Genomic DNA, 20,968 nt, shown 5'->3' on the forward strand with positions numbered 1-20,968 from the left:
AGAAAGGAATGGTGAAACTTGGTTTCACCCTCTCCAGAACAGACCTATTTGTTTTCTTGGTGGTTCATGGTATGTTCAAGACTCCTCCAGCACCACATTCATAGGCATCTATTCTTGTTCTATCATCCTTAGTCATTGTCCAGCTCTCTGAAGCATAATAGCAAGTAATTACCAAGACCATTGGCCTAGATTGGTTGTACCTTAGACTCTAGATTGGTGGCATTGCTTTTCAGTACTCTGGAGAAGTCCCTGACAGCAGATTTTCCCAATGCAGTTTGTCTTTTTTAATTTCCTGACTGCTGGTGTTAAGAGTGTTGATTGTGAAGCCAAGCAAGATGTAATTGTTAACAACCTCAGTCTCTTCTCCATTTATCGTGGTGCTGCCATTGGCCCAGTGGTGAGAATATTTGTCTTCTTGATGTTGAGCCTCAATCCATATTGAATACTACAGTCCTTGATCTTCTACAGCAAGCACATCAGGTCTTCTTCAGTTTCAGTAATCAAGGTTGTGTCATCTGCATAACATAGGCTGCTGATGAGTCTTCCTCCAATCCTAATGCTGATTTGGGAAGAAGGAATCCACATTCCTCCTCATAAAGCCCAGCTTCCCAAATTATTCTGCATATGGATTGAAAAGGTATGGAGACAGAATGCATCCCTGACTCACACCTTTCTGCTTTTGAACCATATAGTGTTTCCTTGCTCTGTTCTGAGAACTGCTTCCTGGTCCAAGTATAGGTTTCTCATAGCACTATCAAGTGTCCTGGGATTCCCATTCTCCTCAAGGTTAACCATGATTTGTTGTGATTCACACAGTCAAATGTCTTTGCATAATCAGTGAAACACAGACATTCCTCAGGTGCTCTTTGCTTTCTGACAAGATCCATCTGACATTGGTGATAATGTCTCTAGTGCCACAACCTCTTCTAAACCCAGCTTGAATTTCTGGTTCCAGTTGTTTCTGTATAACCTTCAGGATTTTACTAGTGTGTGGTATTAGTGATGTTGTTCAATAATCTCTGTCAGGTCACCTATTTTTGGAATGGAAATAAATATGAATCTCTTCCAATCAGTTGGCCAAGTAGTTTTCTTCCAGATTTCTTGGCATAACCTGGTGAGCACATCCAGAGCAGCATCTGTTTGTTGAAGTATGCCAATTGGTATTCCATCAGTTTCTGGGGCTTTAGTTTTTGCCAAGTCCTTTAGAGCAGCTTGAACTTCCTCCTTCATCACCATTGCCTCTTGATCATAAGTGTTTCTTGAAATTCTTCTGTGTCAGCCAATTCTTTTTGGTACAGTGACTTTGTGTACTCTTTACATCTTCTTTTGGTACTTCCAGAATCATACAATATTCTCTGCCCATAGCATCCTTAGGCATTGCAATTTCCAACTTGAATTTGTTCTTTAGTTCTTCAGCTTAAGAAATACCGAATGAAAAAAAAAATGTCGAGCAAGTTTGGCCTTTTTAGTTTTCTGACTCCAGTTCCTTGTACATTTCACTAAAATATTTTGCCTTGTCTTCCCAAACTGACCTTTGAACTCGTTTTTTAAAAATTAATTTTAATGAAACTTTACAGAGACTTAGGGTTTCCATTCATTCTTGTTGTACTTTTCTCCCTGCCCACCCTCTATCCTCCAATTCACTCTTCTTGAAAAGTGAAAGAAAAACTCTTTCATTGTTATGCAATCCCTCCCCCCAAGTCCACTGCACTGTGGAGCCTTCATTCTGGACACCTGTCATGACAATAATATCCAGTCATATATCCCTTTTAAACAGTTTTCTCCTTCCTCTGTTTCAATGCAGTGTACATCATTCATCCTCTCCTCCTCTGTCTATTCAGCTCCTTAACCTCTTTATTTCTTTTCATTGCTTTGGCTTCTCAGTGCTCTAGTACAATATTCAGTGTCTCATCTGATGTCCATTTTGGTCTTCTTCCTTCTTTGTATTCTTTGTATTCTTTTGCATTCTTCATGGACGATATTCTTGATATCTTCCCATAGTTCATCTGGTCTTCATTCATTAGTGTTGAAGCCCTCAAACCTGTTCTTGAGTTGGTTTTTAAATTCGGAGCGCAGGGGCAGACTCAAGATCACATCTTGATTCCTGCAAATGAAAACCTCAAGGAACACAAGCATATTCATTGATGCAGTGCAAGAAGCAGAACCCTTAGGTTCACCAGCACTGTGAAAAGCTACTACAGTGGACTCAGAGACACCAGTCAGTGATCATGAAGATAGTACAGGAGTTGACAGTTCTTCCCTCTGTGACATTTAAGGTCACCATGAGTTAGAACCAACTCAATGACAGCTAACACCACCACCACATCAGGAATTACCCTAACATATAACATGGAAACGATGGACCTGTTCCTAAAGACATTTTATACTAAAGGAAAAATACCGGAAGTATGGACTAAGTTTGACCATTGATTTAGCTTCTAGGGATTTGAAAAAGGAAAGCTCTATGACATATATACTTGTGAGGTCCTTTGACTTATGCATGATAGAAAATATAGGTTACTTCAAGCCACTGATGTTCTGTAGGTTGTGAGGGAAAAAAAGACCAAAATGGATGTCAGAAGAAACTCTGAAAATTGCACTGGAGCACAGAGAAGCCAAAACACAAGGAAGAATTCAAGATACTAAAGAGCTGAACAGAAGATTCCAAAAGGCAGCACGGGATGGCAGAGCAAAATATTACAATGAAATGTGCAAAAAGCTGGAGTCGGAAAATCAAAAGGGCTGAACTTGTTCAGCATTTCTTAAGCTCAAGGAACTGAAGAACAAATTCAAACCTCGAGTTGATATAATCAAGGATGCTTTAGGTAGAATACTAAATGATCCAGGAAGTATTAAAAGAAGATGGAAAGAATATATTGAGTCACTGTATCGAAAAGAATTGGCAGACACAGAAGAATTTCATGAAACAACATATGAGCAAGAGCCTGTGGTGATGAAGGAAGAAGTTCAAGGTGCTTTGAAGGAAATAGCAAAAAATAAGGCCCAGGAATAGGTGGTATACCAGTTGACATATTTCAGCTAACAGATGCTGCCCTGTATGTGCTCACCAGGCTGTGCCAAGAAATCTGGAGAACAACCACTAGGCCAACTGACTGGAAAAGATCTATATTTGTTCCCATCCCAAAGAAGGGTGACCCAACAGAGTGTGGAAACTGTAGAACAATATCATTGATTTCACATGCAAGCAAGATTCTACTGAAGATTATCCAAAAACGACTGGAACAGCAGCACATCAGCATAGACCTGCCAGAAGTCCAGGCTGTGTTTAGAAGGGGTCGTGGTACTAGGGATATTGTAGCTGATGTTAGATGGATCTTAGCTGAAAGCAGGGAATACCAGAGGAATGTCTATCTGTGTTTCATTGATTATGCAAAGGTATTTGACTGTGTGGATCGTACCATGGACTGCCAAGAAAACAGACAGATTCATCCCGGAGAGGGTTAAATCAGGCTGCTCCTTGGAGGCAAGGATTCTGGGGCTTCATCTGACATACTGTGGACATACTGTAAGAAGGGACAGATCCTTGGAGAGGAACATCTTGCTTGGGAGGGTGGAGGGATGGCTCAAGAGGGGAAGACACTCTATGAGGTGGATTGTTTCAGTGACTGGGATAATCTGGATGGGTGTGTCAGAGGCAGTGCTATTGGCACAGGATAGAGCAGGGTTTAGGGCTGTTGTACATTGGGTCGCTATGAGTCGCAGGTGACTCGATGACACATAACAACAAATTAACATTACAGGAAAATGTACCCTTTTAGTTTCTGTCAGTACTAAAAATCCTGGTCTTTTACTTTGTCAGTAATATGTAACTTAAGGAAATGACTGCTGACTTGTTTTCTACATTTTCAAGAATTTGTTCTTGGATAAGCAGGAGTGGCATCCACTCCTAAACAGCATGCCTCCGGGAACTCTATGAACTTTGAGAAAAAATGATAGTTATAGAAAGGCTTCACATCTTTTCTTCATAGGGTTGCTATCAGTCGTGTTTGCCTTGATGGTAATCAACAACAACAACAACAACATAAAGAGGCCTTGTGACAAAAATTGATTATGTTAGAAATTACCATGGGAATGGATGTGTATTTAAGGCAGAGGGTGTCATGTAAGGAGAGCCTGCTGGCTGTGCTTGGGTCAGCCTCAGGGACAGGCTACCACTGTCTTTCCTTTAGTCCTCACACGAGGTTCACAGAGGCAGTGCTCCCCTGTCATAAATGGATGGGACGTGGAACAGTTACTTCTTTTAAGAAAGCTCACAAGAGCCTTTGTTTCAAGCTGAAACATCAGTTTATTAGTTTATTCTCAGAATCTGTCAGCAGGCCAGACAGTTGTGTTGACTGGACCAGCACACTCTCTCCCTGCTGTTGGCTGACTAAGAAAGGAGCCAATTTATGAGGTACTACTCAGAACAGACACAGAACAAGGAGGAGGCCATACATGATGTTGGTATTTAATAGCACCAGGCTCCGATAGCTCGTTTCCAGAGTTGGATGTGGTTGTGTGTGTGTCTGTAAATACAGCCACTGTCAGGTGTAATCGCTGGAATATACTGGCAGTGTTGGCCCCTTCTTCCTATTACTGTTGTTGCTGTTTCTGACCACCCCTTTGATGGGTGTAGTCTTAAGATCTACTACTTAATTTTACATTTCAGTTACGTCTTTCAGACCTAGTGAGAAAGGAGCTTCTAGATAACTTCTCATAGCTTCATTCTGATATATATCAGTCAGACTAGAAACAGTCTGTCCTCTTTTCCTCCCTGTGTGTGTATAAGGGAGAGAGGTCTTTTATTGTTACTCAGGTATAATCAGTTCAAATTTCACAAGGTCATAACTTGAATAGCTATTGAAGTATAAATGCAAACCTTTTCCCTGAGTTGCTATTTAGGGAAGAAGCAGGAACTGAAGAACAGAATTACAGCAGATACTTGATAGTCTCTTTACCCAAGACCACTGATGTGGAAGATGTGACTGTTCTGGAAACAGCTGAGCTCCCCAAAATAAGACCAAAGGTGTCTGGGATGAGAGGTACAATGTCACCTAGTCCTTGGCTATGAGAATAATGCCGTAGGTCTTCTGTCAGTTAATGCTGACCAGGGGGTATTTTACCACACAGGTAGGGCAAGAGCTGGTCCATCATATAGGGAAATACAGATCTCCTGAGGATGTCACCAAGGCTTATAGAAGGGACCTTAAACAAGTATTGTTATGAGGTTGGGAGACCAGAATTAATATTTATTTTTAAAGTATATGTTGTTAGGTGCTGTTGAGTGTGATTCATATCAACAGCCAACATAAACTCTGCCCTATCCTATGTCAGTCTCATCATTTCTGGCACACTAGACCCCTTGTTGAAGTCAGTGTCAGTCCATCTCATTTGAGGTCTTCTCCATCGCTAACCTTCCAGGCTTTTTAAGCTTGATGTCTCTTTCCAAGGATAAGCCTCACCCAGCTACATGTCTGAAGTAAGAAAAACAAAAACTTCACCATCGTTGCCTCCAAGAAACACTGTAGCTGCACTTTCATAGTCTTTGCTAAATTAAATACCTCAGATGTTGATTTATTTGGAGTTGAAAATTTCTGTGCTTATTGGTCCTTATAGCTAGACAAGTGAATGACACCATGATAACGGAAGAAATGATTGAAGCCGATGTTCATGGAAGGCAGTAGTTAAGAAGTAAAAAAACTGGGCAGATCTGCTTCAAAAAGGTTAAAAAGCAAAGATGTCATTTTGAGGACTTAAGTGTACCTGATTCAAGCCATATGATTTTCAGTTGTCTTCGAGGCACAGAAATGCTGAACAGTGCAGTATGAAGAGAAAAGAATTGGCACGTTTGAGTTGTGGTGCTGCTGGAGAATATGGGAATATATGATGAACTTTTAGAAAAGCAAACAAATCTGTTTGGGGAATATGCAGCCAAGAATGCTCTTTAGAAGAGAGGATAGTGAGACTTTGTTTCACTTAACATTAGACATATTATCAGGAAGGACTGGTTCCTGGAGAAGGACATGATACCTGAAAAAATGAGTGTATCAGCAAAGAAGGGAAGGTCCTCCACATGGTGGATTGACACACTGGACTCAGTACTCAATGATAGTACCAGTTGTGGGGACAGTGCAGCACAAGGTGACCTTTCATTGTGTTTTGTATAAGGTTGCTGTGAGCTGGGACTTACTCAAAGGCTGACACCTAATAGCAACCACTGAGCTTTTATTTAGGTATTTCTAAATAGAATGCCAATGTTTTGCATTTTTTTGCATGACTATAAAGAGAAATTTGTGCTCCTCCAAATCCTGTTATGGAAGCATCTCTTATGGCTGTTTATGGAATTCATTGTTCATCCTTTAGGTGAAACTTTAAGTTGTTCTACCAAGGTTAGTCCAAGTGGCGGTTTTAAAGAATTATGCTCTCATTTATGCCCTATTTGTGTGTGAACACTTTTTTTGTTAGATTGATTAACTGTAACAATTTCCGTTCATAGCTTTCTCCAAAGTCAAAGATTGTATCTTCCTATTATCACTTATGTTTTCTTGTTGGCTGTGGTTTTTCTGATTGTTGTTGCCTCAGATGTTCCTTGGTCTAAGAGGTTAGGCGGGTGGAGTGGAGGATGGAGGGCCTTTTCTGGGAATTGGCAGATTTGGATGTTGTTCCTGCTGTTAATTAGATATGTGATCCAGGTGCAAATCAGTCTCCCATGGCGTCTTCACCAGTAAACCAGAAGCCTTGGGAAAGTAGATGAGCTAACCTGGACCAACTGATAAAAAAGTCACCTGCGTACATATGCCGTGTGATCCTGTAAAGGTAGCACATGGAAGTCCTTTTTCTTTCTTTCAGGGTTTATTATTTTATTAATCTTAATGAAAGTTTACAGACTTAGGGTTTCCATTTTTCTCTCTGTCCACTCCCTCCCTCCTCAATTCATTCTTCTCTTTGAAAAGTAAAAGAAAATTTCTTTCACTGTTATACAATCCCTCCCCCCAAGTACACTCCACTGTGCAGCCTTCATTCTGGACTCCTGTCATGACAATAATACTCAATCATATATCCCTTTTAAACAGTTCTCTCCCTCATCCGTTTCAATGAAGTACATTATTTATCCCCTCTTTCTCAGCCTTTCCTCAACCCTGATGTCAGTCCCATTTTATAACAGTGGCCCTAAGCAATATTGTCGTTTTATGACTGAGATATTTCACTCAGCATAATGTCCTCCAGGGTCACCCATTTTGTATATTTCGTGAGTTCCTTGTTTTTCAAGGGAGTCTGTCTTTTTCTTGGTGATTCTTTATACAATACCACTGCTGTACCTGAGAGTCATAGGAGGACATGGCATTTTACAGCGATCTTTATTATATGCCACCAAGTCAACTATGACTCGTAGCAACCCTGTGAACCACATATCTGAACTTTATACTATCTTGTGCCATCCTCATCATCTCTGATGTGCTTGAGCCCATTCTTCTAGTCACTGTGTCCATCCATCCATCTTGTTGAGGGTCTTGTCTGTCTTTGGCTCTCCACCTTTCTCAGCATGATGTCCTTTTCCAAGAACTGGCACCTCTTGACAACATGCCCAAAGTATATTTCACCGTCTTTGCCTCTCCATGACAAATTTGTTCTTTTGGCAGTCATGTGATACTCAGTACTCTTGTCCAATACCACAACCCAAAAAGACATTGATTCTTCTTCTGTCACCTTACTCATTGTCTAGCTTTCATATGGAAAAGGAAGCAATTGGGAAAACTGTGATTTGGATCAGGGGCACTTTAGGTTTGAAAGTGACATCATAACATATGGTGGTGGTTGTGTGCTATCTGATCAGAACCGAGCCATAGCTGAGCCTCTAGCAGGTTTTCAGAGGCAGCAAATTGCCTGGAAGATTCTCCATCTTTCTCTAGCAGAGCAGCTGGTGGATTTCAACCCTTTGGAATTGCAGTGCAGGTTTTTTTCCACTAGGTCACCAGAACTCTCTATCGTGTGGAGGCCTTTTTTTAAAAATATTTTTTTATTGGGAAAAACATATTGGGGGTACAAGGAGGTGAGGGTTGGGGGCAGAAGGGTGAGGATGGGCCAGGATGCAGTTGCAGAGCTGCACAGTTTGGTCTGTGGGGGGAGCAGGTGAAGGAAATGATGAGGGTCCAGTGGGGACCAGATGCTACAGAGGAATGACAAGCATTTTCCAATAGTAATTAAACCAACTGTCTTATTGATTTGGGAATTGGATGCCGACTCTCTGGCTTCTTCATGCTGAACAGGGGCGTAGATATAAAGGGGGGAAGGGAGGAGGCTTTATCACCTTACTGGTGGTCTTGGGTTACAGCTGCTTGCCTTCTTGCTCTGTTAGAAGATAATTTCCTGTCATTTGCTCCCCTCTGGGCTGCAAAGTGTTTTCCCAGGTGGGTCCAGTGGGGATGGCTGGTTGAACCCAGAGGCTCCGTCGTGTGGAGGCCTTTTAAACATTTAAGCAAGCACAAACAATTGATTACATGTGAGTCAGAACTGACTTACAGCTGACCTTCCAGTGTTTTCTGAGACTGTAAATCGCATCAAAGTACAGGATGCATCTTTCTCTTGAACCACTGGTGAATTTGAACCATATTTGACAACTAGTAGGGATTATGCTAAGTTTATTGGCTTTCTCCCACCTAGGTGTTTCTCCTTCTGCCTTCTCCTTTGTCCCTCTATTATTTGCTCTTGCCTCTTCAAATGCAAATTTATTTCTACCTTCTCCTCTCCCTGCTAACACAAGTGCTATTATCAATACAACCCACTACTGTTAAGTGCAGATTTGTTTTAGCTTTGGGCTGTCATTCCATCTCATCTGACTTAGAGGGGAGGAAAGTTTAAAGAAACTAACTTTATGTACAAATAATGGCCCCTTTGTCTACTTTTGCTGAAGAGATGGTTTCATGTTTCATCTCAGACCTAAGACACTGTATTGTTTTCCAAACTAAGTACTGCTTAAAAACACATCTTATTAAAAGCACCCAATAATGCTATGGACTTACTCGACTTGCTTATCCACCCTACTCGCCCCAGTCATAACTATATATAGTAAAACCCCAGCAGAATGGGGGCTGTTTAATTGGGGCCCTTGACATCAGGGTTCACATGTGTTCCCACTGTATTTATTTTGCAAATGCTTATAAGGTGTGCTTCATTCCAGTAAGTTTCCAAAATGTTTTCTTTGTGGTGATACAATTAATATCACTTGTAAAACCTTCCTTTAACCGTATAACTTCCTTCCTAGCCATTATCCTTTACATTCCATGGTTTAATGTTTTCTCTGACGAGCTGAGGTTGGGAGACCAGCAAGACTATGTCAGACATCTTACAGTAATATGTCCAGGGTTTGCCTCATAACCTTAATTAGATGTGGAATGTTGAGAATGCACTCTGTATGTGTGTGTGTTAACTTTCCTAACAAGGCAGTGGACTCTGATCACCTCATTAAACATTATAAAACATTTCTTGTGTTTTAGCATTCTGTTTCTCTTTTTAGTTTAGTCAGAAAATGAATGTAAAACTTACATATTCTCCTAGGTGGTCAGATTTTTTTTTTCTTTTTAAAAACATATTACATCTATGTCAGTGTTTTAAGTTGCATTCTACCTTTCAATCCTTATCCCCTCCACCCCTTTTTTTCTCTTTAGAAACAAGTGTGGAAAATGTTAAAGGCTGTTCTGAAGAAGAGCCGAGAGGGAGGAAAAGGAAGCAAGAAGGAATCAGGTATGTCTGCAAGAATCCGTTGAGCCAGTGTTGGGGATGCTGGGTAGCTTCCAGTGCTTTGATAGGAGTCACAAAGGGTGATCCAGGTCAGAGCAAGCGGCAAGCAGCATGCAGACCAGGAGAGACTGGAAGGATGCTTACATAGACGGATGCACACACCTATTTTCTTTTCCACCCCTTTTTGTGAAAATATAGATAACACGCATTTGCAGAGTCAACATTGTCACATTTATAATTTAGTATTATCAATCACATGTATGTATATTTGAAACTAAGGCCTATTTATATACTTCTGAGGTTTCACATGAGAAAGCAACTTTGATAATTAAGTTTGGGGTCTGAACTAAATCCTTCCCCAGGGGACTTTTAAGGTTTGTACTTTTAACAAGTCATTCAGATCTGGAGCCAGTCAAAATTACAGACATTGAGGAATAGCAGATGTGTCCAGGAATTTGGCTTTTAGAAAGCTCTTCCCCTGTTCCCACATGTAATTGCATTTTATATGTTTGGCCAACTGCTGGCTGAGTTGCCTTTAGCTTTCTGAGTATCAGATTTTACCCCTAACAGGTGTAACCCTATTTAATGCTGAACTGCGAGTTTTCATTAGGATGAGAGTTATTTAATTGGGCTAAGATTTCATTCCTGCTTGTGAACTTCTGCTCAGTTGTTAAGCTCTTAACTGCTAAGGGAAAGGTAGAGAGTTCAAACTCACCAGCCTCTCCATAAGGGGAAAGATGTAGCAGACTGCTTCTGTACATCTGTACAGCCTTCGGTGTCCTAGAAGGCTGTTCTAATCTGTGCTAAGATCACTGTTATTACTGTGTATCATTGAGTCAGAACTAACCCATAGCTGACCCTCCAGAGGATTTTCAGAGGAAGTAAATTGTCTGAGAGGAGACTACCCATCTTTCTCTCAAGAAGCAGCTGGTGTAAAAAAAGAAAAAAAGAAGCAGTTGGTAGATTCATATTTGCATTTGCTTCACAATTCCTTATGGCAAAGCCACCAGAACTCCCTGTAAAATCACCAGGAGTCGAAATAGAAGCTACACCACAGAGTTGGGTTGTCAGTTTGCAGAATTCTGGTGTGTGTGTGTGTGGTCATTGTGATGCAAACAGCATTGAATTCTGCACAGTAAAGTTATTGTAGTCATTGTTTAGGATCACTAGATATCTAGTGATTGCTAGTAACGCTTTAACTCTCATGCAAGAAACGGTATATTCTCTCTTTGCTGCCCGGTAAAAATCTCTTAGCATGAACTGATTTCCCTGAAATAGGATATTTCCTTCTTTATGTAAACACAATGCTAGTTCATAGTACGTGGGGAATGGCTGAATTCTCTGTGTTTCTGGGTTTTTGTAATGCCCTATATCAAGTACCATTTCTGTTTTAATTTTATATAGTTAACTCTTTTATTCTGTAGTTCTGTAGAATACATGTACTTTTTGGTTACATGAAACCTACAAAGAATTTCTATTTAATAAAAACTATCCCTGAAGCTAAATCTGCAAAAAATGGCAAACTCACTCAAACATGGAACTTTTATCCTAATGTTGCTGTGAATATCTCATTATAAGCTTTCCATTAATTGCCTGGGTAAGCAGATACAAAGAAAAGGAGAAGCTAGTTTTTAATGATAGACGCAAGAGACCAGGGTTAGCTCTTAGAGAAACAAGCCCTAGCTTTGAATAATTAGGATTGTTACTATGGAGAATTTTCTTTTCAGTTCACCTAATTTATTTACAAGGGGACATTCACCCTTTGCTGTGTCAAGGCCAAAATATCCTCATGAATTCTCTGAAAGCAGTTAAAAAAAAAATTTATCCCCTCTCATTTTTCTCCCTAATTTTGCTGCATCTGACATTCACTGTAGGAACTTTGTTTCACTAGAAGCTCCTGCAATTTCCAGCGTAAAGTTAGATGCATAGTTGCCTGTCAGGGCTGGGACTGTCAATTCCCCAGGGTCTTCGGATAGGGTCTCCAAACCAAAACGTCCTGCTGGTCTCAAGAGTCTTTCTCAGAAAACCCACTATCCTCTTGACCAGAGGCCGACTTCTGCATAACAATTATTAATGACGTTAGACACCATGCCTTTCAGGCTGGCCAGACAGTGAACATAGTTTGCCTTTGAAAGCTTCTCCAGTTTTCAAGTACATTATTTGAGGGATTTATTTCTGCCTTTGGTCTTTAAGAACTACTACTGCTTTGTCTGAATCATTTCTTCTTAATAATTCCCACATTATGGCATTTTATGAGTATAAACTAACTTGAAAAACAATAGGAACATTTCTCAAAAAACATCTGTAAGATATGTACCCTTTTTACTCTTAACTAGAACCTGATTGAATTCATTTGGGAACAAAGCAGATGGCATTTTAAATCTTGATGAAGTTATGTCACAAGATGATTTTGGGGGAAGTACTTGGGATTTAACCATTCATATGTTGAGCTCTGTGCCAACCCTTGTTATGTACGTCTAGTAAATCATAGCTAAGTTTCTCTTTGAATGGAAGCTAGTTAATTTAGTGGGACGGCTCTGAAGCTTGGGTAATAATACCTCCTGCAATATGGAAAAAATTTGTTTTCCTGTTTCCAATTAATATTAAGCTTTGTAACAAATACAAAGAAAACTTCATTTTTATGTCCTTGAACTGGCAATTATAGGAATTTAGTAAATATTTATTTTTAAAAAAAAATCCATTTTCCTGTCCTTTGTAAAATCACTGTGACAGATAATCTTTAACTTTTATGTTGAACCTATTTTGAGATTTTGGAAAATAAAATCAGCATTAAATTTAATATTCTTTAAAAAAAACCCCTGTTTTTAAGAGGCATTGTAAAGAATCTCTCAACCTCTATCCATAAACTACTACTCCTCTTATCTACTTTAAACTGCTGGCAGATTTTAACAGTTACTAAAATTAAAGTTATATGTATATAAGGATATTTAGAATATTCACAATAGGATATTAAATAACTGGAAGTCATTAAATGTATTCTAAAGAATTAGCAAAACTTTCTTTTTTAAAAAAAAAAGAATTTGCTTTCCCCCTGGGAAATGCTTAAGTTGACATTGAGTCAGTTTCAGCTCATAGTGATCCTGTGAACAACGGAACTATCTGGGCCTTCTTCATCTTTAGAATCTCTGCTTTGCTTAAGCACATTGTTGTGGTCACCATGTATATCCATTTCATTGAGGATCTTCCTTCTTCTTGCTAACCCTCAACTTTCCCCAGCATGATATTGGTTCCCAGGATCTAGCTCCTCATGAAAGGGAGCTCTGGTGGCTTAGTGGTAAGATGGTGTGCTGCCAAACAAAAGGTACACAGTTTGACTCCAACAGTTGCTCCATGGGAGAAAAAAGGGTAGTTTAGGGTTGGCTGTGAGTCTCATCTGATTTGAATGTTCTCAATAACAATAGCAGCTCCTTCTGATAACATGCTCCAAATATGTGAGACAAACTTGCACCATCCTTGCTTCTGAGGGTTGACTGCACATTTTTCCAAGGCAGAGTTGCTTGTTTTTTGGCGGTCCATGGAATTCAGTATTCTTGGCCAGCATCACAATTCAAATGCATCACTTCTCTTGATCTTCCTTATATTTGTCAAAGTTTCACATGCATATTAAAATCCTTATAACTGGGCAAAAAGGGTTGCATATATTTTAAGGTTTTTATTTTTCATTTTGAAGGCTATAGAAGCAAGTTGGAGAATGCAAAATTTTAAAACTTAATTAAATTTTTTTTGGGGGTAAAGTATCAGTGCAAATGAACTTTATATTTTTCTTAACCTTGACATAGGACTAAGAAAGCAAGAATCAATAGTAAAACCATAATGGGGGAGAGCCGGGAGAGGGCTTCTATTTTTTCCTTCCTGGCCTTGTGTTTAAACCTTGATCTAAAACAAACAGATGAGGTGCTATCTTTAAGCTCTCTGGAGATATTTTAACCTTCTAGCATATGTTTCTTTATTTTAAATGACCTTTGCTATCAGAAAACCTTCTGTTACTATTATGAAATTGTTATTTTAAAATTGAATAATACTGCATTTTTGCGTTGGGGGTATCTTGACATATCTGGAACTAAAAAGAGTTTAAAGTGAATACAGTAGTGACATGCAAAATGAACATAGCAAAAGAGGCCCACTCTATGATGTTGTTGTGTACCATGGAGTTGGGATCAACCCATAGCTGACCCTCCAGTAGTTTTCAGAGGTAGTAAATCACATGGGAGGAGGATGCTCATCTTTTTCCAGCAGGTCAGCTGGTGGATTTGACCCACATACCAATGAGCACAATGCCATACCACTAAGCCACCAGAGAGGGAGCTCTGGTGCCCTACCGGTAAGAAGCTGCACTGAAATTCCAAGGGCACGTGGTTCAAGTCCACCAGCTGCACCATGGGAGAAAAATGGGTGATCTCTTCCCATGTGATTTAGTACTTGTGAAAACTGCCAGAAGGTCAGCTGTGGGTCGGTTCTGACTTGAATGTCTGTATGCTAAGCAAATTATTCAAGAAGCTGGACTCTATGAAGAAGAATGTGACATCAGGATCAGAGGAAGATTCATCAATAACCTGCTTTCTGTAGATGACACAACTTTGCTTGATCAAAAGTGAGGAGGATTTGAGCACTGTAGAGTAAAGAATACCGCCTTCAATATGGATTGTATCTCAACATCAAGGAAACAAAAATTCTTGCCACTGGACCAGTAGGCAACATCATTACAAATGGAGTTAAGTGTGAAGTTGTCAATGATTTCATCTTGCTTGGATCCAAAATCAACACTTTTGCTATCAGCAGTCAGGAAATCAGGAGATGTCTTGTACTGTGGACTAACATGGGTCCGATTCAGGCTATATGGTCTTGTCAGTAACTTGCTATGCATCTGAGAGCTGCATAGTGAATAAGGACAACATAAAAAGTATTGATGCCTTTGAGCTGTGATATTTAGAGAAGAGTGCTGAACATTTCATGGGCTATCAAAAGAACAAATATGTCTTGGAGAAAGTGCAGCCAGAGTGCTTCTTGGAGACAAAGATGACAAAGTTTCATCTCACATACTTTGGGCATGTTACTAGGAAAGGCTCCTTCTTAGAGAGGGACATAATGCTTGCTTGGAAAAGTGGAGGGTCAGTGAAAGAGAGAAAGATCCTCAACAAGACGGACTGAGACAGTGACAGCTGCAGTGCACCTAGTTGTGTCAGGAAGTGTGATGATGGCACAGTGTAGGACAGAGTTCAGATCTGTTCTTCATAGGGTCGCTGTGGGTCATACTGGACTTGATGGCACCTAACAACAACCAACAGTCCAGGTGCAGCCTTGACTCCAGTGTATTACAGTTAGTGAAATGATTCATTTCTTTTCAGATGAACTGACAAGCCATCTTTCTCTTGCCATGCTGATGCCCAGTGCCAGCCCTTTCCTAATTGCTTTGTGTTGATCATAGAAGCAGCTCAAAGTTAGGACAGAAGAGTTCAGTGAGATGCTCATTGTGCCACTGCTTCAAAATACAGTTTTATTAGAAACAGTTCCTTAGCATGCCAATATAATAATTGTTTCTTAGTCTTTCCCCTTTGGTTCTTAGTCATTGAAGTTTGTTAAACATTTAACCTTTACCTTTCCATCATTAAACTAGGATTAGCAAATTTGTTCAGTGAGCCAGATCACTTGTGTGAAAGGCTTACCCTTGGATATCAGAGAAGATTCTTAGTTGTGTTGCTGCTGTGATTAAGTACCATTGAGTCAGTGCCAACTCTAGACACCTTAAGTGTGTAATAGAAGAAATGTTACTACTTCATATAGACACAGTCTATAACACAAACTGTGTTTGAGCCCATTTTTGCAGTCAGTGTCAACTCACATCATTGAAGGTCTCTCTCTTTTCCACCAACATTAGATTATGTACTGTGCCTACTCCCTTCAAAAAAATATACGTACATATAGAGCTTATTAAAAGAGATACTCCCACCTAGGGGGAGGATCAAAAGGAGACAGCATAATCAGAACTGTTAAGTAATACCAGTGCACAGGTCATGAAGATAAGGCTGCCAACCTTCACCAAGTGCTAAATGCACTACTGGTGTCATAAAAACAGAACACTGTGACACTGATGTGTCAAATGGTTGGTTATCCAATGTGGACAGAAAGTGGGGTGGAGCTCCCCAATGAAAATAAGCCTGGAAGCAGGAGTGGCATCCACTTCTGTAATAGCTTGCCTCCAGAAACCCTATGAACCTGGAGAGAGGATGAAAGACACCCAAGCAGTAAGGACTGTCCTTCATAGGGTCGCAGTGAGTTGCCTGTGACTCGACAGCACTTAACAACAATAATATCAACACACACAGAGAGATCAGCTGGCCCAGTGGATAGAAGGAGATGCTACCAAGCCGAAGGTGGGTGACTTTTAATCCACGACCCTTGGGCCTTTCTTTCATTGTTTTTGTTCAGACATTCCTCTAGGTCATATAGCCCTGGTGTACAAATTGCCATACCATGGTAACTTGTGTTTGCTGTGAGGCTGAACACTGTGACACTGATGTGTCAAATGTGTTAATGGTTGGTTACCCAATGCGGACAGAGCGTGGGATGGAGCTCCCCATTTAAAACAAGCTTGGAAGGAGGAGTGGCATCCACTTCCGTAATAGCTTGCCTCCAGAAACCCTATGAACCTGGAGAGAGGATGAAAGGCACCCAAGTGTTGAGGACTCTCCTTCATAAGGTCGCTATGAGTCGCCTGCGACTCGACTCGAAGGCACTTAACAACAACGACTTCCTGAAATCTTTTGTTACTGCCAGCAGTAAACTGGCCAGGATAAGGCACAGTGAGTGAGTCTGCATGGCCAAGCCTCGTTCACATGCTTGAATTCTTGCTCCAAAGAGAGGTTGTAGCAGTAATCCTCTCAGTGTCCTAGCTTCTGTAGGATGAGGCCAACTTGACCTTCCACCAAGCTGAGCATAGATGGAGAAGAATTCAGTTTGGAGCTGTGAAGTGGTTCATTGTGGTTTGATTGAATGCTGAAAATTTTCATTTCTATCCCAGATGTAAAATGCAGTCTGGATTTTCACAAGGTCTCTAGATGACTCTTGTATATACACCTGCAAGTCACCTGAGGAATCTAGAAAGGTGTGAATTCTGTGTAGTTGAAGTAGAAATGGGAGCTCTGGTTGGCCTAGTGGGTAAGGAAATGCATTGCCAACTCAAACGTTCAAATTTACCAGGTGCTTTGAAAGCAGAGATGGACAATTTTCTTCCATGCAGTTTATATAGCCTCTAAAAACCCACTGGAGGGTAATGAGTGTAATATCAGAGAAGAGAGGAAATGTGACTTCTCAGTGGGGAATAAATTAAAATTAGGTGGTTTGAAGCTTTGCTTCGATTTTGGACATGAAGCAGGTCTCTTCCCTTTCCAAAACTAACAAAGCTCAGATACCTTGTTTTAATAACTGACTGTGTCTCTATGTGTTGAGCACTAGTGAGAATGGCTCAGCTATTTTTTTTGTTGTTGTTGTTTGCAAGCAGAAGAAGAACATGACTCCTTCCCCTCCCCGCTTTGTTTTTTAGTAAAAGTCTGCTGTGGAGTCAAAACCGACGTACAGGTAACCCTCCAGCATATTTTCAGAGGCTATAAATTATACAGGGGGAGATTTCCCATCTTTCTCCTGTACAGCGACTAGTGAATTCAAACCGTATGCCTTTGACCCACTAGGACACCAGAGCCTCCTTTTGTTCTCTCGCAGTGTTAATTCTAATTTCTGTTAACAGGCTGGATTTAGAAGAGACACTATGGCACTAGAGACATTATCATCAATGTCAGGTGGATCTTGGCAGAATGCACAGAGTAACAGAGGTTTACCTGTGTTTCATTGACTATGCAAAGGCGTTTGTATGGATCACAAAAAACTGTGGTTAACAGGTTGCTGCAAATGACGGCTATAGCCGTCCTGCACATTTTAATTAATAAAAGAAGGAACATCATTCGTACGAAGTGTACTAATGCATTTATTTGTTAATTATTCAGTACTACATTGGGGGGGAAAAACGATGTAACATTCCAGATAACATATTAATTGGTTTTTTGTGTGATTTTTCATGCTTAACAATTTGGAATATTTCCGCAAATATTCAGTGTGCACATTGTCAGTGTGTGATAAATTTCACTTCCAAACATATGACTGACGCTCAATTTCATATATCTGACATAAACAATTGGGGGAAAAAAGTGTTTCTAAGCATGGTTGTCAATTTAAAAGTGTGCGGCAAACGTGTTAACCATAGGGAGAATGGAAAACCCTAAACACTTGATTGTGCTCTTGCAAAACCTATACTTGGACCAGGAAGCATTCCTCAGAAACAGGAAGGGAGTGGTTAAGGGATACATCCTGTCTCCATACCTTTTCAATCGGTATGCAGAACAGGAGGTTGGGCTTTATGAGGAATGTGGAGTCAGGATTTGAGGAAGACTCATCAACAATCTACTTTGTGTAGATGACACAATCTTGCTTGCTGAAAGTGAGGAGGATCTGAAGCGGTTGCAGCAGAAGGTCCAGGACTGAAGCCTCCTATATGGATTAAAGCTCAACATCAAGAAGACAAAGATTCTCACCACTGGGCCAGTTGGAAGCGCCATGAAAGATGGAAAAGAGATTGAAGTTGTTAACAATAATAGCTTGCTTGGCTCCACAATGAACACTCTTGGAACCAGCAGTCTGGAAATCAAAAGACAAATTGCATTAGGTAAATCTCCTGTCAGGGACCTCTCCATAGTACTGAGAAGCAAGGATGGCAGTCTAGAGACTAAGGTGTGTCTGATCCAGGTCATGGTCTTTGTAATTACTTGATATGCGTCAGAGATCTGGCCAGTGGCTAAGGATGGCAGAAGAAGAGTTGATGCCTTTGAGTTGTGGTGCTAGAGAAGAGTCTTGAAGGTACCATAGACTACCAAGAAAACAAATTAGTCTGTTTTGGAGAGGGTGAAACCAGGTTTCTCCTAGGAGGCTGGGGTTTAAAGCTCTGTCTTACATAGTTTGGGCATGTGGCCAGGAGGGACTAATTCTTGGAGGATGGAGGGACAGTGCGGGAGAAGACCCCGGATGAGATGGATTGATAGAGTAACTAGGGCAATAGGGATAGATGTGTCAGTCAGTGAGACTGGCTCAGGACATGACAGGCATTAGAGCTGCTGTACATAGGGTTGCTATGAGATGCAGGCAACTTGATGGCACGTATAAATAACAACATTAAAAAATGGAATTGTTAGCATTTTTTTTTTCTTTTAGTCCTGGAGGTAATGACCTGGTTCTGGAAGAATTAACTGGATGAAACTGATTATCTTTTCTAGACAGGGTTGGTCCTGCTGATTGCTTTCTCTGGCTTTTCCTGGATCCTTCTAGTTGCTTGAAGGAGTTCCAAATTGGGGCAGAAGAACCGAGTTCAGTGAACTTTTAATTGTGGCATTGCTTGATTTAAAATATAGACTGCTTAAAGAACTTAATATGCCAATATAATAACTGTTTACTAGTCTTTTCCTTCCAGCTTAATTATTTATGTTCTTCCTCCCTTCCCTCTCCCCCTGCAGAAAGGCTTCATTTGAAGCAATTTATTAAACATTTGACCTTCACCTTTCCATCCTTAAAACCCAGGTGGTTGGCTAAATATACTTTTAATAGTGTTAATTAAGGCAGTGCATAGTCTCTATGCTTGAGTGTGTATTGAATTAATCTGTTAGCTTTGCATGTAATCCTTCACTTTGAATTTGAAGTAAAAGGAAGCTGTTTGCTTCTAAAGTTTAAAAGCCATTGATGTATTGTTAAACTTGGTATTTTAAGCCATTCCAGGCTACAGTCTGGCTTTCAGTGGTACCTTCTAAAAATGCCTCAATACAAACGATGCTTTGTTTTATCCGGAAAATATGAAGCTGCTTTTGATTATTCTGTACTGCGTTGCCTGTTTGCTGTGGTTGTGGACTATTATTTAGGAATTTAGTGCAGTGACTGTCTTGCTGAGCTATGGATATTTGGTAGCTTGTTGTTAACCAAGTCTGAAAATGTTTCCTAAGCAACAAAACAAGCAAAAGTAATTCAGTCTAAGATACTGTATTTCTCTTTTACCAGGGCATTTAAACAAATTCTGCAAATATTAAGACATGACTTAAATATAGACTAGAACCATACTGGTTTATTTTGCAAATTTAGGATTGTTCTTTGGTGTGGTTTGATCTGTTTATCCATCTGTTTTTCTTTTGGTTTCACTTTACACAAGTTGCAAAAGCTAGAAAAAAATGCAGAGTCAATTCAAATCCTGCTGTACCATGTACCAGTTAACTTGCTTGTGGACACATTTTTTACATTGTCTCGGGTTCCTTTTAGGGCTGATGCCAGGGCTTAAAAAAAGAAACTCAATTTCTATGCCAAAATGTTTAGATTGACAGCTGGCATATACTTAGATGGTCAATAAATCTTTTCATTCATAAGAAAACTATAGTGCCTTAATGAACAAATGAAGCCCTTTAGGAAAATAGGATTGACTTCAGACAAGAAAGGGGACATTGTAGATGTGGCTTCTTTCTGCCATTTACTGTCTCCACATTTTGATTCTGCCATGTGCTTTGTCTATGAAAGTCCCTTCTGACATCTCCATATTTTTCTCCATAGCAGAACTCTAGAACTACTGTGTCGTATCTGCTATATGGTGGCCTTTATTACTGACATCAAATAGTTTTACCTTTACCTTTGAAGATAAGACAAATGACTTTTCCTCTTCCTTTAGGAATTGCATTAAGCTCTGATGGCTCAGTGGTAAGGAGTTCACCGCTGACCTGAAGGCACACTGTACAAACCCCCAGATACTCCCTGGGAATAAGATGGACAGTCTTCTCCTGTGAGATTTATTTCCCACTGATGGCTTAGCTGTGAATCAGTCCTGATTCTATGGCTCAGAAAAACAGCATAGGGATTTCAAGGGCGCTCTCATGGCCTTGTGCGTAAGGAGTCAGGCTGCCAACCCCAAAGCAGGCAATTCAAATCCACCAGCTCCCCTGTGAGAGAAAGAGAATGCCTCCTCTGTGATTTACATCCTCTGAAAAATCTTTGGTTACCACATTATGGCACCAAAATGTTACCATGTGGTAAGTGCCCTGGTTTTGGTCTCCCTTGCCTGGCAAAGAATTGAGAGCTGGTTGAAAGGCAGCCAGAAGGTTGGCACCATGAAGTAAGCACCAATTTTGTTGTTGTT

General features: G+C 40.3%; 1 protein-coding gene across 1 annotated transcript in view; it reads left to right on the forward strand.

The window, feature by feature from the left end:
- The first annotated feature begins 9,680 nt into the window (after positions 1–9,680).
- TANC1 (tetratricopeptide repeat, ankyrin repeat and coiled-coil containing 1) overlaps positions 9,681–20,968 on the forward strand; it is a 223,375-nt gene continuing 212,087 nt past the window's right edge. Inside the window, exon 1 of the mRNA XM_006880820.1 lies at positions 9,681–9,741. Within this exon, the coding sequence (XP_006880882.1) occupies positions 9,681–9,741 (61 nt within the window). The remainder of the gene's footprint in view (positions 9,742–20,968) is intronic.

This window comes from Elephantulus edwardii, unplaced genomic scaffold, assembly GCF_000299155.1.
Source record: "Elephantulus edwardii isolate Elephantulus edwardi_28Jun2011 unplaced genomic scaffold, EleEdw1.0 scaffold00010, whole genome shotgun sequence".
In the NCBI taxonomy this organism is placed as follows: Eukaryota; Metazoa; Chordata; class Mammalia; order Macroscelidea; family Macroscelididae; genus Elephantulus; species Elephantulus edwardii.